The 20,010-nt window shown below is 44.6% G+C and overlaps 2 protein-coding genes and 1 long non-coding RNA gene across 3 annotated transcripts in view; 2 read left to right on the top strand and 1 right to left on the bottom strand.

Annotated features, from left to right (window-relative positions):
- Nucleotides 1-115: 115 nt before the first annotated feature.
- On the bottom strand, nt 116-7,041 carry LOC109403850 (DNA polymerase epsilon catalytic subunit 1). The gene is made up of 4 exons (XM_029876643.2): nt 6,906-7,041; nt 6,712-6,835; nt 733-6,654; nt 116-676 (listed from the first exon to the last, which is right to left on the bottom strand). The coding sequence occupies exons 1-4, from the start codon at nt 6,956-6,958 to the stop codon at nt 197-199; spliced, it is 6,579 nt and encodes a 2,192-aa protein (XP_029732503.2). The 5' UTR covers nt 6,959-7,041; the 3' UTR covers nt 116-196.
- Nucleotides 7,042-7,252: 211 nt separating this feature from the next.
- The window catches only part of LOC115264227 (DNA polymerase epsilon subunit 2), a 28,816-nt gene continuing 16,058 nt past the window's right edge, over nt 7,253-20,010 (top strand). Inside the window, exon 1 of the mRNA XM_029867757.2 lies at nt 7,253-7,387. Within this exon, the coding sequence (XP_029723617.2) occupies nt 7,317-7,387 (71 nt within the window). The 5' untranslated portion in view covers nt 7,253-7,316. The remainder of the gene's footprint in view (nt 7,388-20,010) is intronic.
- On the top strand, nt 17,344-18,502 carry LOC134287928 (uncharacterized). Its single transcript, XR_009997642.1, has 2 exons — nt 17,344-17,752; nt 17,821-18,502. It is a non-coding gene; the product is annotated as an uncharacterized LOC134287928 (long non-coding RNA).

Genomic DNA, 20,010 nt, shown 5'->3' with positions numbered 1-20,010 from the left:
AATCTAGACAAATGAAGTGTAATTTTACTTGGAACGTTGATTTTGTGTTATGATACACCAACGCCGTGGTGAGATCGTTCCATTTTGGCTTTCTCAATCGATTTAGTAGCTTCACTACAATTTTACAGAACTTTTTTGTATTACCAAAGACAAATATGTATCTAAAAATTACCTTATTCCGGCGTTGACCGTCGCGCTAATGGGTGTTCAACAGGTGCTCGACCGTCTCCTTCAGCAGTGGCATCCGGCAGTCTTCGGCCACGGTCTGGAAGCCCGCCAGCAGTCGCCTTAACTCCCCGGCGGAAATCAAATTCTCAAAGTTCCCCGCGCACTGGCAAAACTCCGCCAGATTCTCCCGCTTGATCTGCTTACAGCGGCCGCAGCGCAAATCCTGCAACGTGTAGGACATCATCTTGCGCTCGACCACCTCCAGCAGACGCATCTCGATGTCGACCGTGTTGTACGCTTGGTTACACTGGGCACAGGTCCAGATCATCGCGCCATCTCTAATGGCTCGGTGGGAATCCTTGCGGAGATCCAGATCCCGACACTGGTTACAGGACGTACAGATCACTTCGCTCAGCACGTAGGACTTTTGCGGTTCCTTCCAGACGGCTTTGTCACTGAAGTCGCCGATTCCCACCAGGTGGAGCATGTTCCGACGAAGACTCGTCAGCTGAAAAGGAGAAATACCTCAATATTGGGCTTAATGACCTCAATTTTATACCTTACCTCCTCATCGATATCCTTGTTAACAGCCAGCACCTTGCAAACGGCCTTGATGAACTCCAGCGCCGGTCCTTCCATGCCCCGTCCGTAGTTCTTGTGCATCTTCTGTACCATCGAGAAGGCCATGTGCGACAGTGCCTTGATGGCCTTGGCCGGCGCTACGCCACGCACCAATTTCTCCATGAACGCGATCATGAAGCTCTCGAAACGATCCTTGCAGTTCTCCTCGTCCGGTAGATGTTCCGCAATGTTCCAGCTCACCAACATCTGGGTTTCCTGTTCCGCCGACGACGTTGCTGCCGTACTCTGGGTGCCGTCCGCATTCAACCGCCTGGAAACGCTGATGCCACTGTGATTGGCAGCGTCGATCCACAGCAGGAACTCCCACGCATGTTTGTACGAGATCGAAATGCTGTGGAACAGTTCCTTATTGCGGATGCTTTGGACCACGTAGTCGGTGTACCCGATCGCGTCCGATATCGTCTTCTTGCCGGTGTTGATCACGATTCGATTGAAGTCGGCGTAGATGATCTCGGCCTTCATCCGCTGGAACTCGGAGATCATCTGGAGGAACAACTTGCGCATCAGGGTGTTCAGCGCACGCCGGATGGCAGGATCGTACAGAAGAGCCCGAGACGATCGCACCCACCGGTAGAAGTGGATGATCTGGAAGTCCGCGAAGGCACTTTTGTGGAGAGAAACGTCCCTTAACCATAGGTTCACCATCGATCGCATCACTCGGAAGGCCTGCGAGCACAACGCCGTCTCGTCATAGCTCGGAAGCGTCTGGCCCTGATTGGCGATCATGTCGTCCAGCGAAGCCTGCGGAACTACGTCAAACGTGATCGCCGAGGCGGCGCCTTCCATCTCCTGAATTCGGCTAGCCTGCAGAAGCGCCGACACGGCCAAGCTATCGATGTTCAACTCCACGCAGACGCTCCCGTAGAAACCCTGCCGGTTCTGGACTACGGAGATGTTGTCCTCGAACTCCGCCAGCAGCCGACTGTCATCGGCTTCGCGACCGCCCAAATCCGGCCGCGAGCTCGGCGAACACCAGAGGACAAAGTTGTGCTTCTGCAGGTGTCGCGCGAAGAAAAGATCCGACCCGAACAGGACCGTATCGTAGGGCATGTTTCCCAGCGGGATCTGGAAGTACCGACACTGTTCCAGCATCATGCTGACCACCGGATTCAGGTTCATGTAGTGCCGGATCATGATTTTAGCTCCGTTTCGCTGCCAGTCCAAGCCGAACAGCAGCGCGGCATCATCCGCGATGTGGATCTGGGCCTCCGGGAAGTCAGAGCAGGCCGGGATCAGCTGGTTGAGCTTCTGGAGGCTGAACGCGGTTTGGGCACACAGGATCGTTGGACCGCGTTTCTCCTGCTTGTAGCTGGCCAGACACGATGCGAGTCGTTTGTACACCTGTTTGATGTCGACTTCGCTGCAACTTTCGAAGTTCATGTCCTCCGGTGGGAGGTTCTCCTCTGTGACTAATCCTTCGGACAGCCGGGCCGATCGTTCCGATGAGTAGAGACTTGCCAGCGTCGGAAGTTGATTGGACCGGACGCTGTCGAAGATGATGATGACGGCCTTCTTGCTGGGACCCATGAAGAGGCCCCAGATCTCTCGCTTCCCGGAAAGGATGCTGTGCTGATAGAGGAAGATCTTCTTGAGGCTAGCCTCGTTCTTTATCAAATAGGATGTCGGATCGCTGCTTCTCATCTCCAACTGCTGGATATTGAACGTATCCATCTCTTTGATGGACAGGTTGGCCAAAATTCTGGCCTCCGATCGCTGAACCGCGCACATGCAGCCCATTTCCATGATCGCGCGGAACTCCAGAGATACCTGAGTCTCGTAGATCCCTTCAATATCCGGAGTGGCCAAATCTGCCAGCAGTCCCAGGCTGTTGTCCCGGAAGATCTGCTCCGGAACCACGTACTGATACAGTTGATACGCGGGACGCGCTCGCGGCAGAACACGGTGTACCTTCTTCCATAGGGCTCCTTCCTCCGGGGGCGCCGGCATCCGTTGATTGACGTAGAAGATCCGCGGAATGACCAGCTTGATCTTGTGCAGTTCCTCACCGACCATGGCCCACACGACGAAGTTACCCATTTCATCCGATGCGGCGACCTGCAGTACGTGCCAGGTTTGCTCGATCAGCGATCGCTGCGTCTTGCGAAGGAAGCCACCAATGGTGGCCGCCGGACGATTGGGTACGATCGAACTCGCAGGTGCCTCGCGATCATCTACTCGCGCCCGTTTGTTCCCGATGTTGCGATACTTGGCCCTTTGCGCCAGTTGCCACTTCCATTTCTTCTTGTGAAACGCAAGCCAAGCCTGCAGTTGCTGTTTGGTGTCCCCTAGCGGCGGTGGTGGTCCCAAAGCTTCCCGCCAGGTCTTCGCTTCCGGTGTAGCTGCCGGCTCTTCCACGGATGGCGTCCTCCTACGCTTGGAGTTCGCGATCGGAACATTAGGACCCACGCTGGGTGATCGCGCCCTGTCCAGGTCTTCAATGTCCTTGATCGCCGGTTTCTCCTTCACCGTGAACATCTCGCTGATCCTCCTCTGCTTCAGCGTATCGTTCTTCTCCAGCATCTTCTTATGCAGCCACTCCGGATGTTGCACCCGCGGCACGGGATTGTTCAGTCCTTGCAACGCCGCGGGGATCGTGATGATCTTCTGGATGGTTCCTCCCAATCGCTCGATGTAGTACTGCCAATCCAACACGTCGCGGATGTCCGCATCTCCCATGGTACTGTCCTTCAGCCACTTGCGCAGATAGTGCCGTCGAATGCTCGGCTCCGATTGGAAGATCGCCAACGGGATCGCGCGCTCCGTAACCGGCGCTCCATCGGGTTTCTTCGAGATGACAAACTTGCACGCCAACCCGGCGTCCTTCACCATCTGATCGCCCAGGAACTCCGCCAAGCGCTTCGCCGTCGAGATCGACGTAGACTTCTGCTCGCCGTAGTCCTCCAGCTTCCTGGACATCGATCGGTTCTCCGAGATCAACTCGAACAGTTCGCTGTCCGGCATGTTGTGGCCCTTGCTGTACAGCACGTCCAGCCAGTAGTCGGCGATCTTGGCCACCGAGGCGTAGCACTGCTCCAGCGTTGATCCCTGCAGGAACGCTTCAAACACCGAACTCTGGAAGATCTTGATCAGCTGCAGCTCGCCTCGCCGTTTCACCTCGAAGCCCTTCAACTCGGCAAGCGATCCGTCAAAGTTGAACACGGCGTAACGCTTTTTCAGCTTCTTGCCTTCTTCCTTGGCTGCTGGGAGGACCATGGCTAGGTACGGGCCGTCCACCTCGAAGAAGATCGAGTTCTCCGGCTTGATCGAGTAGACGGCAGGGCTTCCAGGCTCGTGGGGCTTCTCCAGCACGTGGTACTGATCGTTTGTGAAGTGATCTTTCACCATGGTGTTCAGGACGGCGTTCGGGTAGGACACGTTGATCTTTTTCTTTTTGGCGTGGTTGGTCAGGACGGTGAACTCCTGAGGGAAAGACGCTGGTAGGATACACCAAATACCGTCAGTGTCCAGTTCCAGAGGCCGTCCGACTCGTTCGATGATCTCCCGAGCCTTGGTGATGATGTTCGCTCCGGTGAGGCACACGATTCCCGCCATGGACATGCTGTGCCAGCGGGCGCCCTTCCGCATTACGTACCCGTAGAAGGAGTTCAGGATACACTTGTGGGCCAGCTGGAGCGAGTCGTAGAGGACTTCTCGGCCCTTGGCCGCCTTGATCTCGCCTGCGTCGCCGCTTTTCAGGGCGGAGGCTACGGCGGCCTTGGCCACTTTGGTGAGGGCTTTGTACTCGTAGCGGCGATCGCGGAACGCCCGGACCGTGTCCACGTAGAAACTGTTCTCCTTCTGGCAGATCGTGGAAGTTCGGGTTTCCAGCTTGGTGATCTTGGTCTTCTTGTACGCCTTCCGGCAGTAGTCGGCCAGCCGTTTCTTCTCGTAGTTGGCTTGATCTTCCTTGGAGAGTTCGTGGAAGGCTCGCATGGGACCTCCGGGGAAGAGGGGTGGGAATTTCTCGGTTTCCAGCTGCTGTTGGATCCGTTGGAACTCGTTCCGGCTTGCCGGAAGCATCTCGCCTCGCCACATCCACTCCATGTTGCGTTTGCAGCGGGCATCCGGTTTGTTGAAGTCGCACGCGGCGCAGTCCGTTTCGGAGATCATGGACGACGGCTGCAACCGGTTGGTCAGAATGATGTTCGGGTACATGGCGCCGACGTCCAGATGGTAGATCACAGGCTGCTCGATACGGGTCGGGGCGTCGTGCAGTTGTTGGAGCGCGGCTCGGATTTGCTCGGCCACATCTTCCAGGTTGGTGACCTGATCGAGCGGGACGCCTTCCTCGGTGACGATCGCGTGCTCCAGAACCTTGTCCACGTTGTCGTGCAGCTGCATCAGCATGTCCTGATCCAGACGGAAGCGAGTGGAAATGTCCGCTCGGAAGACACCGGACTCCAGGGCTTCCACGTGACCTCCGACGTAAGTTTCCATGTCCAGAACGTGTCCATCCGGGGTCAGTTTGTTCAGCTCCGAGACTTGCTTGTTGGGATACACGATCCGCGCGTGGAATGCCTCCTTCATCAGGAGCGATTCGCAGAGCGTTCCGGAACCTTTGCGCAGGATCTCGTCCGGTTCCATGGGAATGATCGTGGCCAAGGCGAAAATGAACGGATGCACGTACTTCATGTAGAGATAGTATGTGGCCACGGCGTCAGACACTGAGTAGTTGGACAGGACTTGCGGCTGTTCAACCGCCATCTTGCACATCTCCTCCGGATCCAGTTCAACGGGATCGTACCGCAGCTTACTCTTCGCAACGGCCTTCAAACCCTGTGATCCTACCGGAAGATAAGAATCTCGTTTGACCCAGCACAGACAATCCATGTGCATGGCCGGACGACACAGATAATTCCCATCCCTCTGGTTGACCTTGGAAAACCCGATCTCCCGCTTCATGTCCAGATCGTAGACAGCCGCCCGGGCTTCCACGAACGGCCAATCGAAGAAATCTCCGTTGTACGTCACAAAAATGTGCGGCTTCACGTCCAGAATGTGATCGAAGAACTTCTGCAGGACTGCCATCTCGCTCGGCTCGTTGAACACGATGAACTGCCCTTCGAACTCCGGCTTCGGCGTGTACTCGAAGTCCTCCACTTCGGCACTGATGATCTCCCGGTTCGTGATCAAATAGCCCTGCCCGTCGATCATGTACGAGATCATCATGATCTGATCCGTCTGGGCGTCCGGGAACTTCAACGGCAGCTTGGTCGTTTCGATATCAAACGCCAACACCACCGGTTCCGGTCGATCCAGAATGTCCGGCCGCGGAGTGATGATCGGCGGTTCGTCCTCTCCCCGACCCCGCATCGTATACCACAACCCGCAGAATATGTTCAGATCGATCGACACCCGAACGTGATAGGGGACGTCATGCTCCCGCATGTCCATGATGCTCTCGTAAAAATCCGAGCTTTGAACAACGGCGGACGACTTCCCCTCGGCTTCCGACGAAACGGCCAACGCGCTGCTCAACATCTGCATGTAGATCGTGTTGGACTTGTCGCGTTCCTTGTTCTTCCGCACCGCCGCCGACAGATCCTTCTTGACCTTGCTCATGTGACTGGTGTTGGCAAAGGTCAGCTTCAGCAGGTTCTGCTTCAGGCCACTCAGATGGTTCGGCAGATCCAGATCCTCCTTCTGGATGTGCTCGACCTTCTGCAGTTGGCCTTCGTACTTACGCGAGAGAAACTTCGCCACTTCCAGCGCGTGACCCTCCTTGGTGATGAGGAGCAAATACGGCGCGTAGATCACGGACATCTTATACCGGGTGCCGTCCATCTGGAGGAAGTACAGATCCAGAGCGGCCACCAGCCGCCGATCTTGGTTCAGAATCTCCGTCTAAAAGTGAGATCGTTCAGTTAGCGTTCCCCGACTCCAACTTCAAAAGCGACTTACCGAGTGCATATTGACCAGGTACCCGGTCCGCTCCTGGGTGTCCTTGACCCGCTCGTACCCATACTTGAGATCGATCTTGTCATTCTCCTTGGACTGCCGATAGCCGATCTCGTTGGTATCATCCCTACAAGCAATGCACACAGGAAAATTAGCACACCATTTCTCGAAACCGCACCCACCCCAAATGCACTCACCCTTCCGCTTTCTCCGCGATATATTTTCCGGTATTTTGCACGAAATTAGCCATCGAATTCCACAATTTTTATTCACACGAAACACAACACAACGCACGAATCACCATCCATTCAGGAGTGTTTTTTCGTGAATCGACAGTGACTGCGGGACGATTTTCGCGCCTTCTTGCAGATAGAGCTGGGCGCCATTTGTTGTGATTTGCAGTGAGGCGATGCGGAATCGTCATCCCTATTTTGAGTTCGCGGAGCGAACTTGTGCCCGACGAGAGCATATTTAGCGGTGAACAACTCGACATCGTAGAAGAACGCGCGCAAATTTTGACGTTTGGGTTCGGTCCGAAAAGTGTAAATGATCAACAAGCGAATCGCGTAAATTTTAGGACCAGTTTTTATGGGAAATAAAGCGTAAAAATGAGTGAAATAGCAAAATTGAAGGCACAAATAGTGTCGTGGTTCAATATTAGTGGTTTCCAGATACGGAGGTAAGTGGTACATTACTTTGGAAACATTTGTATCGTTGATATTTCGATGCATTTCAAATCGTTCAGCTCAAGCATAGACGCATGGGTTCTCAACGATCTGCACATTATATGTTAAATATTTATGTAACCCTTCGAGAAACGTTTCTGTAGAACATGAAGGCCCCAGGTTTTGATAACATCTTGAACTTGGAGCTCAAGCACCAAGCATCTTCTTCGAGGAACAGTCTTGCTTTCGACGTGGACGATCCACTGTTAAACAACTGTCCCGAGTCAACATCCTCAGGCGGAACAAGTCTGTCTCTAAAACCTCTGCCATGGTATTGCTCGACGTCGAAAAAGCTTTCGACAATGTGTGGTACGATGGCCTGGTGTACAAGCTGCGCCGATTCCAAGACCACGCTATGTCTGAACCAGCAGATTATAAAAATTGAATGTACATCGGGTTTCTTTCCACCAAACATCAGTATTCAAGCTCTATTTTCATTTGCAGAAGGTTTCAAAATATTCTATCGGTGAAAAATTTTCCATACATTTTGTATGGGAGAGAAATTGGCCGAAAATGAGAATTTCATGTAAACTTGTATGAAAAACAGCTAAAAAAGATAAAAAATCAAAATTTCCCCGATGAAATATTTTAAAACCTTCTGCAAATGAAAATATAGCTTGAATACTGCCCGCATAAACGTGAACTGTATCAACACTGTTTCCTATACTATCCAAAACCATTTCTAACAATATCTGAATACCCGCATAGTTGTGAACAAAAAGCGTACTATATCGCATGCTGTCCACAACTACTTGCGACCACTCCTGAACAATATGACATGATATCCACCATCACTTCAAATGGTAGTGTCTGTATATTGTAGTATACCACTTGGCAAATTGTAATGGGTCATTTCACAATATGGCGAATAGGCTGTTAAGTTAGGTTACCATAAAAAATCGGCTTTTTTCCCGAACAAAATTTTCACAATACAATAAGCCTAGTTGTAGCCATATTGTGCATTTTTTGCAACGACAATTTTAAGCCATATTGTTGCAAAACTGTTGAACCGCATGTGAAGGAAAATTGTAACATTTAACGATAATGTTTGTTTATTGTGCTGTATGTTTGATTCGAAAGCATATTGTATTGTTTATGTATCTTTTTTGTAATAAATAATCAAGCAGATCAAGCAATAATGCAAGTATATATACTGAGTACACAAAGTAAGCATTGCTCTAAATTTTATTAACATCTTAGATTTATTACTTGAATGTGATTCTTTGAGTTGACTGATTTAAAAATCGCATACTATTGTAAATAGACTAATGCTTACTTTGTATACACAGTATATAATCTTGCATTACAGCTCTTATTACCTTAATGGACTACCAGCTTTGTCGGAAATTGCAACAGATGGCGCTAGTGAGCAGGAGTTTTCAGCTTTGAAAATGTATGGAGAAAATAATAAAAATTAGTTTTCTCATTAATTTAAATTTTTTTCGGAAAAAATATTTGGTACAGGTTGTAGGTTATAATATTAGTAATCTGCGTTACCAAATATTTTTTGCCATAATTTCGAAATATTTGAAATATTTGAAAAAATGTTCAAATCTCCATACATTGTTTCAACCGAAAACTTCTGCCTCTTTTGCCTCGATATTGGTTGCTCTTCCTTTTCCTATACATGGAATCATGAGCATACATGGAGCCATGTTTACCAACCCATCTGTCAAATAAACACAAAACAAAAATCGAAAGCAAACTTTGGAACGGCTACGCCAGTTGGCAACGGAAAAATCGAGGAAAAAAGTAGAAATTTGCTTTAAATGGAGCGAAAACTATACAAACGGTGCGCCCCGGAACGCCGGGCCGCAGAATATTTGTCGTCCACGGGGAAATGGCTCTTGCCGGAGCTCTCCATCAGGTTTGTATTTATTACCTAACCTTTGCTAAGTTTGGATGGATTGTCAATATGTTTCTTTTTTTTGTAGAATAAAGCAAAGAAGGAGCTTCTGTAAACAGATGGCTTATGTTTGGTCGATCCGGGCGTATTCCTTGGGCCGCTAATGAAGGCTGAATGTTCCGAGAAAATCACCCGCACGACAGCGAGCCTATCGTCGTTAATCAATGAATTCCTGTCGTCCTTGCTGACTTAGTTTGGATCGCATTGCCGTTGTGGTGACCGACGGGACCGACGAGACGGGACGTTACAAACTTCCCACGGCGATGTGCGGACAAAGATTGCCCAGGTGTTGCGCACCTTCGTGCTAATTCGAGAAAACAATCTGCTCAAACACAACAAGGTAGGAAAACCTACGTAAAGATGAGAGGGGGCGGGTGTTTGTTTTCTTTCAAGATGGGTTAAAAGTAGATAATCCCAATATAATTGCTCTACCCGATCAAATTACTATTTTCCCTTCCACAACTGTTTAATACACTTCGCTAATACAATGGTCATACAGTTTGATACCTGTTTCTCCAGGCATTCGTCCAAAATTTTTTGTCAATTTGAATTGCCCAAAATGCTCTCAAATAACGTTTTATTAAATTTTGCTTCCTGAGAGGGTGGTCGTGGGTACCGACTTTTGCCAAAACCCATTTACACTCAATCTGGTATGATCAGGGCGTTAACACTGAACACCCAAAATGGTAAAAAATAACGTTTTATTAAATTTTGCTTCCTGAGAGGGTGGTCGTGGGTACCGACTTTTGCCAAAACCCATTTACACTCAATCTGGTATGGTCAAAGCGTTAACACTGAACACCCAAAATGGTAAAAAATAAGGGGCTGTCCGTTAATTACGTAAGGGAATTTTAGCGATTTTCTGACACCCCCTCCCCCCCTTGTAAGATTTTTTGTATGAGAACCCTGAAACTTTTGTATGGCGCGTAAGATTTCTCAAACCCCCCCTCCCTCCATAAACCCTTACGTAATTAATGGACAGCCCCTAACGTTTTATTAAATTTTGCCTCCTGAGAGGGTGGTCGTGGGTACCGACTTTTGCCAAAACCCATTTACACTCAATCTGGTATGATCAGGGCGTTAACACTGAACACCCAAAATGGTAAAAAATAACGTTTTATTAAATTTTGCTTCCTGAGAGGGTGGTCGTGGGTACCGACTTTTGCCAAAACCCATTTACACTCAATCTGGTATGGTCAAAGCGTTAACACTGAACACCCAAAATGGTAAAAAATAAGGGGCTGTCCGTTAATTACGTAAGGGAATTTTAGCGATTTTCTGACACCCCCTCCCCCCCTTGTAAGATTTTTTGTATGAGAACCCTGAAACTTTTGTATGGCGCGTAAGATTTCTCAAACCCCCCCTCCCTCCATAAACCCTTACGTAATTAATGGACAGCCCCTAACGTTTTATTAAATTTTGCCTCCTGAGAGGGTGGTCGTGGGTACCGACTTTTGCCAAAACCCATTTACACTCAATCTGGTATGGTCAAAGCGTTAACACTGAACACCCAAAATGGTCAAAAATAACGTTTTATTAAATTTTGCCTCCTGAGAGGGTGGTCGTGGGTACCGACTTTTGCCAATACCCATTTACACTCGATCTGGTATGGTCAGGGCGTTAGCACTGAACACCCAAAATGGTAAAAAATAACGTTTTATTAAATTTTGCCTCCTGAGGAGGTGGTCGTGGGATTCTGTCAGGAGTACCTGCTGGTATTCCTTCAGGGTTTCCTACCGTAGCTTCTTCAGAGATCCCCTCAGGAATTCCTACAGGGATTCTTCCATGAGTTTTCAGGTATCCCTTCAGAGATATATCCATGAGTTCCTTCAAGGAATTCTTCGACAGTTGCTCCAGGGATTCCTTCAGAAACCTCTTCAGGGAATTTGTAGGAGTTCCTTCAGAGATTCCTTCAGGGGCTAATTCAGCAATTTCTTCATGACTTTTATCAGGGATTCCTTCAGAAGTTGCTCTTAGGATTCCTTCTGGAGTTTCTTCAGGTTTTTTTTCTGTAGTTTCATGAGGTGAAGTAATCCCACAAGAATTTCTTCCGAAGCTTCTTAGAAGAACCCTGCAAGATGTTTCAGGAATATACTCAGGAGTTTTTCCAAGGGTTTCTTTAGGAATCCCTTTTGAAATTCTTTCAGGAACTTCTCCAGGTATCCTTCCAGAAATCTTCTAGGGATCATTCCAATAGCTCCATTATGGTTTCCTGTAGGAATTCGTTTAGGGATTTCTCTAAAGAATCATTGAAGTGATCCTCCAGGAGTTTATTCAGGAATTTCTGTAGGAGTTTCAGGAATCTTGCTAGGAGTTACTTCAGGGGTTCCTTCAAGATTTCCTTTGGGTATTTTCACCTGAACTTTTTTTAAACTTTTTTCTGGAGTTCTTCAGCGATATATCCAGGTCTTCCAAGGATTCCTCCAGGAATTCCGTTTTGAAATTCCTTTGGGGATTTCTACAGGCATACTTCCAGAGATCTTTCAGAAACCCTCTAAGAAGTTCCTTCACGGATTCTTTCTAAGAGTTCCTATATAAGATTTTTTATGGAAGTTCCATACTGCCGTGAATCGCATATCTGTCCCATTTGCATAGGAAATCCAGCAAAGATGGGACTGATATGCGATTCACGGCAGCATAATTCCTGTATGAATTTTTTCAGAGACTCCTTCAGAAGATCCTTCTTTTTTTGAAGTTATTTCAGGTTTTTTTTTCAGAGATTGGATTTCCTTCAATACTACCAAACCGAATGAGCGACATTTTTTCTTTTACTTCCGCTGCTTTTGCCTTGCGTTAAACACAATGTTGGAAGTGGGGCGCTGTATTGTACACCTGATACTCTATACAGCGCGCCACTTCTGACATTGGGCAAGGCATAACGCAAGGCAAAAGCAGCGGAAGTAAAAAAAAAAGTCGCTCATTCGGTTTGGTAGTATTGAAGGAAATCAAATCTCTGAAAAAAAAATCCCTGAACTCCAGAAAAAAAACCCTGAAATAACTTCAGAAGAAATGAAGGAACTTCTGAAGGAATCTCTGAGAAAACTCATACAGGAATTATAATGGAACGACAGTACGCAAGACAAGTAAAAGAAAAAATGTTGCTTATTCGTTTTGAAGTGAAAACATAATATTTCTCCCGGAGTATTCTTTAATTTTTTATCTTGATTACTTTCTGGGGTTCTTTCTAGTGTTTCTCTAGGAATTATTTCTTGAAATATTTTCAGGGATTTCTCCAGGTATTTTTTCAGTGATGTTTCAAAGATCCTTCAAAGAGTTCCTTCAGGGATTCCTCCCAGGAGTTCATTTAGGATTGCCTGCAGGAATTTCTTTAAACATTCCATTGAAGGGTTTCTTCATGAGTTAATTCAGGGATTTTTGCAGACATTCTATCAGGATTTTTTTCAGGATTGCTACCAGGAGTTCCATCATAGATTTATCCAAAAGTACTCTACGGGATTCGTCCAGAAGTTACTTCAAGGTTTCCTCTAGAAGTTGTTGTAGGGATTCCTTGAAGAATTCCTGTGGGTATTTTTACTGGAACTTCTTCAAAGGTTTCTCCTGAAGTTAGTTCGGGGATTTCTCCAGGAGTTCCAAGGGTTCGTTCAAATATTACGTAACGCAAAACTTTTTTTAGGGATTCCTCCAGTAGTTGCTTAAGGCGAAACTGGAAGCAAATCCTCACTTTTTGGTTTTTGATTTTTTATTAAATAACGAAGCAATATTTTCAAAATCGGTTTTCGTGCACATGTAGAGTATGAATCAGGGTATCTTCTGATTTTTTTACGCGGTAGAAAATGTTTTTCGTTTTTGCAGAAACAATTTTTGAACAAAATTTCACTAAAAAATGGTTTCTACCGCGTAAAAAAATCAGAAGATACCCTGATCCATACTCTACATGTGTACGAAAACCGATTTTAAAAATATTGCTTCGTTATTTAATCAAAAATCAAAAACCAAAAAAATGAGGAAATGCTTCCAGTTTCGCCTTAAGGGAACCCTTCAGGGATTCTTTCAGGGGTATCTTCAGGAGTTTTCTCAAGGATTCCTTCATAAATTGATTCTAAAATTCTTTCAGGGGTATCTTCAGGAGTTTTCTCAAGGATTCCTCCATAAATTGATTCTAAAATTGTTTCAGGGATTTCTCCAGGAATCTATCCAGAGATTTTTCAGGGTTCAAAGAGAGTTCTTCAAAGAGTTCCTTCAACGACTTATCCATGAGTCCAATCTGAAATTCTTTCAGGAGTTCCTACAGGGATTCGTCAAGAAATTTCATCAGGGTTTTATCCAGGAAGGATTAAGGAATTCCTTCAGAAATTCCTCCAGATTTTTCTTTATAGATGCCTCTTGGAATCCCTTCAGACATTTCTAAGTTCATTGCGAGATTTTTTTCAGGAGTTCTTTTAAGGATACCTTCAGAAATTCCTTCAACGATTTCTCCGAGAGTTCCATCAGAGATGCCTCCTGGAGCTCCTACAAGGTTTCAACTATGTTTTCAGATATTTTATCCAAAAATTTCCCTAGATATTCCATCACGGATTCTTTTTGAACTTTTACTAGGCAGCGGTAATCAGCAAACTTAAAACAGGAGCTTCGTGGTTTATGAACGGCAGAGTAATTTAATTAGCCACTAAAATAGCACCCAAGTAACACGCATGTTACATGGGGGTTACGGCAACGTAAATTTTGGTTGTATTCAAATGTACAACTATACAACCAAAATCTGCGCTGCCGTAACTCTTATATGACTAGTGTGCTGCTTGGGCAAGTGATGGAGAGTGTTTGCTGAGGTGCTCGCTGAGACATCCAATGGTCTGTGCTACTGTTTTCAGTATTGCACATTGCGTTTACATAGTATGGTGTATGGGGGCAAGATGGGTCAGTGCCTTCCCAGATCAACGACGTGGATCCAAGGAAAAGTGTTATATTTATTTGAAAATTCTCTACGATCCTTGAACAGAAAAAAAAATAAATATACTCCTTATGCTATACATCCATATAACAACGTGTAATGTGTAGGCGGGGCCAGATGGGTCACCCTTAATTTTCGGCATGTTTGCATAGTTTATGAAAATGTTTTATTTTTCACCGAAAGCCTATTCCGTGACCTACATTATCGAAGCGATTAGAGAACTGAAAATTTGTGTATTTATTTAAAATTAATATTTTCTTGCAAAAACATTATAATTTTCTGTTAACTGACCCATCTTGCCCCCGTAAAAATAAGGTGGGGCAAGATGGATCATGTTTAGAAAATTGCTTGTCGAGAACCAGTTCTTAAACTTCATGATCTTTCTATCATCTTATATCATAGCTGACTAGTGTATCTGAAAGTCGTAATAGAAAACAGAGAAATGCGATATATATTTAGCAAGTTATATGGATCTTTTTCTTCGGTGACCCATCTTGCCCCCCTTACTATGCTAACAGGTACCCTGGCAAATCTCAATAATATAAATAAAAATGTATAGCCATATTTTACTAAAGAACCGGTGAAATGTTGGGGATACGTTCTTGATTAACTTATTATTTTTTTAAAATTCTTGCAGTTTCTTATGACAATCAATACTAATCCACCCACATGGCGAACATTATCATGGACAACCCCTTCCTGGCAACCTAGAGGATTGGACAAGTTCGACAGGATCCATATTTTGGTGCTATAATTGATATGTTAATAAGTAATAAAAAGAACCTTGGGGGGGGGTGTGTTCTGGTGGGCTCTATTAAAATTTCCGAAAATCCACAGGGTAGGTTCACAAACATTTCCAAGGATCAAAATTTTCACTGATTTATAAGACATGCTTGCAATTAATTTTAGGTAAAAAATTGCGAGGTGACACATGTCTATTTTTTATTCAAACATATTCTTTCTCCCTAAACTTTGAAAAAGCGAATTAGTGAATCTTGCGTTCATGACAAACAAAACTGGTTCTATCATTCACTAATCTACCATAGATATAATTACGAGGTGACGCATTACATGTATTAGTTAACCATATTTCTTCTCCTTAAACGTTGAAACTGTTTTTCAGTGATTTTTGTATACAATCTCTAATTCAAAACTGGTTCACCAAGTTCTCCCAAGGTGCAATGTGACGCACTACAGGTCTTGTTCAACCAAATCCCTTGTTCTTAAACTTTGAACTTGTATTTCAGTGATTTCTGTATATAATCCCAAATTAAAAACTGGTTCACCAAGTTCTCCCAAGGTGCGAGGTAACGCATTACATGTCTTAACCAAATTCCTTGTCCCTAAACTTTGAACTTATATTTCAGTAATTTCTGTATATAATCTCAAATTTAAAACTGGTTCACCAAGTTCTCCCAAGGTGCGAGGTGACGCATAACAGATCTTGTTAAACCTTATTCTTTCTCCATACGCTTTAAAATTCTTTTTCAGTATATTTTGTATTTAATCTCAAATTTAAAACTGGTTCACCAAGTTCTCCCAAGGTGACGCACTACAGGTCTTGTTTAACCAAATTCCTTGTCCCTGAACTTTGAACTTGTATTTCAGTGATTTCTGTATTTAATTTCAAATTTAAAACTGGTTCACCAAGTTCTCCCAAGGTGCGAGGTGACGCATTACAGATCTTGTTAAACCATATTCCTTGTCCTCAAACTTTGAACTTGTATTTCAGTGATTTCTGTATATAATCTCAAATTTAAAACTGGTTCACCAAGTTCTCCCAAGGTGCGGGGTGACGCACCACAGGTCTTGTTTAACCAAATTCCTTGTCCCTAAACTTTGAACTTGCATTTCAGTGATTTCTGTATTTAATTTCAAATTTAAAACTGGTTCACCAAGTTCTCCCAAGGTGCGATGTGACGCACTACAGGTCTTGTTTAACCAAATTCCTTGTCCCTAAACTTTGAACTTGCATTTCAGTGATTTCTGTATTTAATTTCAAATTTAAAACTGGTTCACCAAGTTCTCCCAAGGTGCGAGGTGACGCATTACAGGTCTTGTTTAACCAAATTCCTTGTCCCTAATCTTTGAACTTGTATTTCAGTGATTTCTGTATTTAATTTCAAATTTAAAACTGGTTCACCAAGTTCTCCCAAGGTGCGAGATGACGCATTACAGATCTTGTTAAACCATATTCCTTGTCCCCAAACTTTGAACTTGTATTTCAGTGATTTCTGTATATAATCTCAAATTTAAAACTGGTTCACCAAGTTCTCCCAAGGTGACGCACTACAGGTCTTGTTTAACCAAATTCCTTGTCCCTAAACTTTGAACTTGTATTTCAGTGATTTCTGTATTTAATTTCAAATTTAAAACTGGTTCACCAAGTTCTCCCAAGGTGACGCACTACAGGTCTTGTTTAACCAAATTCCTTGTCCCTAAACTTTGAACTTGTATTTCAGTGATTTCTGTATTTAATTTCAAATTTAAAACTGGTTCACCAAGTTCTCCCAAGGTGACGCACTACAGGTCTTGTTTAACCAAATTCCTTGTCCCTGAACTTTGAACTTGTATTTCAGTGATTTCTGTATTTAATTTCAAATTTAAAACTGGTTCACCAAGTTCTCCCAAGGTGACGCACTACAGGTCTTGTTTAACCAAATTCCTTGTCCCTAAACTTTGAACTTGCATTTCAGTGATTTCTGTATTTAATTTCAAATTTAAAACTGGTTCACCAAGTTCTCCCAAGGTGCGGGGTGACGCACTACAGGTCTTGTTTAACCAAATTTCTTGTCCCTAAACTTTGAACTTGTATTTCAGTGATTTCTGTATTTAATTTCAAATTTAAAACTGGTTCACCAAGTTCTCCCAAGGTGCGATGTGACGCACTACAGGTCTTGTTTAACCAAATTCCTTGTCCCTAAACTTTGAACTTGTATTTCAGTGATTTCTGTATTTAATTTCAAATTTAAAACTGGTTCACCAAGTTCTCCCAAGGTGCGGGGTGACGCATTACAGGTCTTGTTTAACCAAATTCCTTGTCCCTAAACTTTGAACTTGTATTTCAGTGATTTCTGTATATAATCTACAGATTGTAACCGATGGTTCCAAAATTGGGACTTGCGACTCCATCACAAGCACTATTTAAATTTACCTGAATGCGACCCTGTAAAGCATGCTCACGGAAAGCAAGGCGATCTCTCCCTCTCCCACTTCCAATAACATTTCGACAGCATCACTCACGCTCACCTCTATGAATTTGTTGACAGCGGTTTGAACACGGCAAAACATATTGAGCCGAGATCCGTAGCAGCATCCAAAGGCAGGGCAAGGAGCGGCGTAACTCATAAAGCACGATAGAAAAATCCGAACAACTCGGGTTAGTTCGGATGATTATGAGATCTTTGGGTCGGTCCGTGCTCGGCATGTTAACGCTGCCAAAACTAATACCGTTCCGAACGCGCTAGAGAGCAGCCAGTGCGCGACGTGGTTAATTTGCTCAAGGTTTGCAAAAAGTGCAACGGTGAACATATAGTGATTTTTTTAACATTTTTGTTCTGTACTTTTCATAGGTCTAGTGTCAAAAAGCTAAAATAAAAGTTAGTAAGATTAGTGGTGGTTAGAACTTTTACACAAGTGGTTAGTAATGTTAATATGTGAAGCCATACATGCAAATTTCCTAAAATTCATTGTCTACTTAAAACTAGGGTAGTGTCACCGATAATGGTCTACACCACAAAAGTGAACATTAAGTCTGTGTAAACTAGAAAGAAAAAGGTAATTAGTTATGCACAATCGTTAGAAAAATGTACATGCTAGTTTTCTACTCGCTAAATGGTGGTTTTAAAACGGCAAACAATAGCAAAAAGTGGCATTATTTTAATAAGAAGGGCAGGTCCATACCAGGGCCTTTTTCTTTTGTTTCTTGGTCCAGCTTTTGTCCAAGTCACCATTGTACCCCGGATAACAATGGAACCGAGGAGAGTCCCCAAGCAGGACTGAACAGGCCAGCCATAGCCGCACTCGAAGGACGCCATTTTGGACTTAGGAACAGTCTCAATGCGTTCAGGTTCCTACGGTGTCTCGCCAGACCAGCTACAAGACGGACAGTAAGCAGATATCAACTACGTCGGGTTCCAAAACGTGTCGACCAATCTCGGGTGACAATTGGTGAAGTTACCCTACCAGATCAGAGTTGCCCTTCAGGTCAGGTAGCGTCCCGCCGTCAAGGGAATGCGTCCAGAACCGCCCAGTTCAGCTAGCCCGTGCCACCAAAACTAGACCGTAACCGCAAGTAGAAATTGTGACGTCACAAAAATTAGAATTAAGCCAAAATCCAAAGTTTATGTAACAGTATTCAATATAATTGTGCATGTGAATTCCATGGTTTAAAAGTCATTTCAGGATGTTAAAAGTGTCACTATAGTTCCTTTTTGTTTGTTTTTCTCCGGACCCACAAAGGGGTCTTCATGCCTCACTCTCTTCGTGGTCTAAACGGAATTGTTTTCGCAGTTTGGCCTTTGAGCTTTCTCTTCTCATAAGACGTGGCTAGTGAGTTTAACCAAACTAAGTTATGCTGGTGGATATGCTCTTAGTTTGAGTTCCTGCTGGAAATTGAAACATTGAGTGACGTGTGTTGAGCTGTATCGATTCCCCTCCTTCCGACCCTGTAGATCACCCTTTCCACTGAGCATAGCCGAGGGGGTTATAAGATCTTGTTAAACCTTATTCTTTCTCCCTACGCTTTAAAATCCTTTTTCAGTATATTTTGTATTTGATCTCAAATTTAAAACTGGTTCACCAAGTTCTCCCAAGGTGCGAGGTGACGCATTACAGGTCTTGTTTAACCAAATTCCTTGTCCTTGAACTTTGAACTTGTATTTCAGTGATTTCTGTAGGGTATCGCGCCACTTGGGCGGTGGCTTCTATATTCGTCTGTTTTCCACTATAACTCAGTCAATTTTGAACCAATTGACTTGAAATGTTGTACACGGGTAGATACTATACCTATCTCACTGCATTCCAAAAATTGTGTCAATTGGTTCAAATTTGACTGAGTTATAGCGGAAAACAGACGAAAATAGAAGCCACCGCCCAAGTGGTGCGATTCCCTATATAATCTCAAATTTAAAACTGGTTCACCAAGTTCTCCCAAGGTGCGAGGTGACGCACTACAGGTCTTGTTTAACCAAATTCCTTGTCCTTGAACTTTGAACTTGTATTTCAGTGATTTCTGTATTTAATTTCAAATTTAAAACTGGTTCACCAAGTTCTCCCAAGGTGCGAGGTGACGCATTACAGGTCTTGTTTAACCAAATTCCTTGTCCCTAAACTTTGAACTTGTATTTCAGTGATTTCTGTATTTAATGTCAAATTTAAAACTGGTTCACCAAGTTCTCCCAAGGTGCAAGGTGACGCACTACAGGTCTTGTTTAACCAAATTCCTTGTCCTTGAACTTTGAACTTGTATTTCAGTGATTTCTGTATTTAATTTCAAATTTAAAACTGGTTCACCAAGTTCTCCCAAGGTGCGAGGTGACGCATTACAGGTCTTGTTTAACCAAATTCCTTGTCCCTAATCTTTGAACTTGTATTTCAGTGATTTCTGTATTTAATTTCAAATTTAAAACTGGTTCACCAAGTTCTCCCAAGGTGCGAGGTGACGCATTACAGATCTTGTTAAACCTTATTCTTTCTCCCTACGCTTTAAAATCCTTTTTCAGTATATTTTGTATTTAATCTCAAATTTAAAATTGGTTCAC

This window comes from Aedes albopictus, chromosome 1, assembly GCF_035046485.1.
Source record: "Aedes albopictus strain Foshan chromosome 1, AalbF5, whole genome shotgun sequence".
In the NCBI taxonomy this organism is placed as follows: domain Eukaryota; kingdom Metazoa; phylum Arthropoda; class Insecta; order Diptera; family Culicidae; genus Aedes; species Aedes albopictus.
The sequence above is the reverse complement of the archived record's forward strand: the minus strand, read 5'-3'. Positions and strand labels throughout refer to the sequence as shown.

Bases quoted from the DNA above. Each gene is read 5' to 3' on its own strand.
- LOC109403850 (XM_029876643.2), bottom strand. From the start codon at position 6,958: ATGGCTAATTTCGTGCAAAATACCGGAAAATATATCGCGGAGAAAGCG. The intron at 6,836-6,905 runs GTGAGTGCATTT...CATTGCTTGTAG, and splicing joins ATCGCGGAGAAAGCGGAAGG to GGATGATACCAACGAGATCG. The intron at 6,655-6,711 runs GTAAGTCGCTTT...TCTCACTTTTAG, and splicing joins ACCTGGTCAATATGCACTCG to ACGGAGATTCTGAACCAAGA.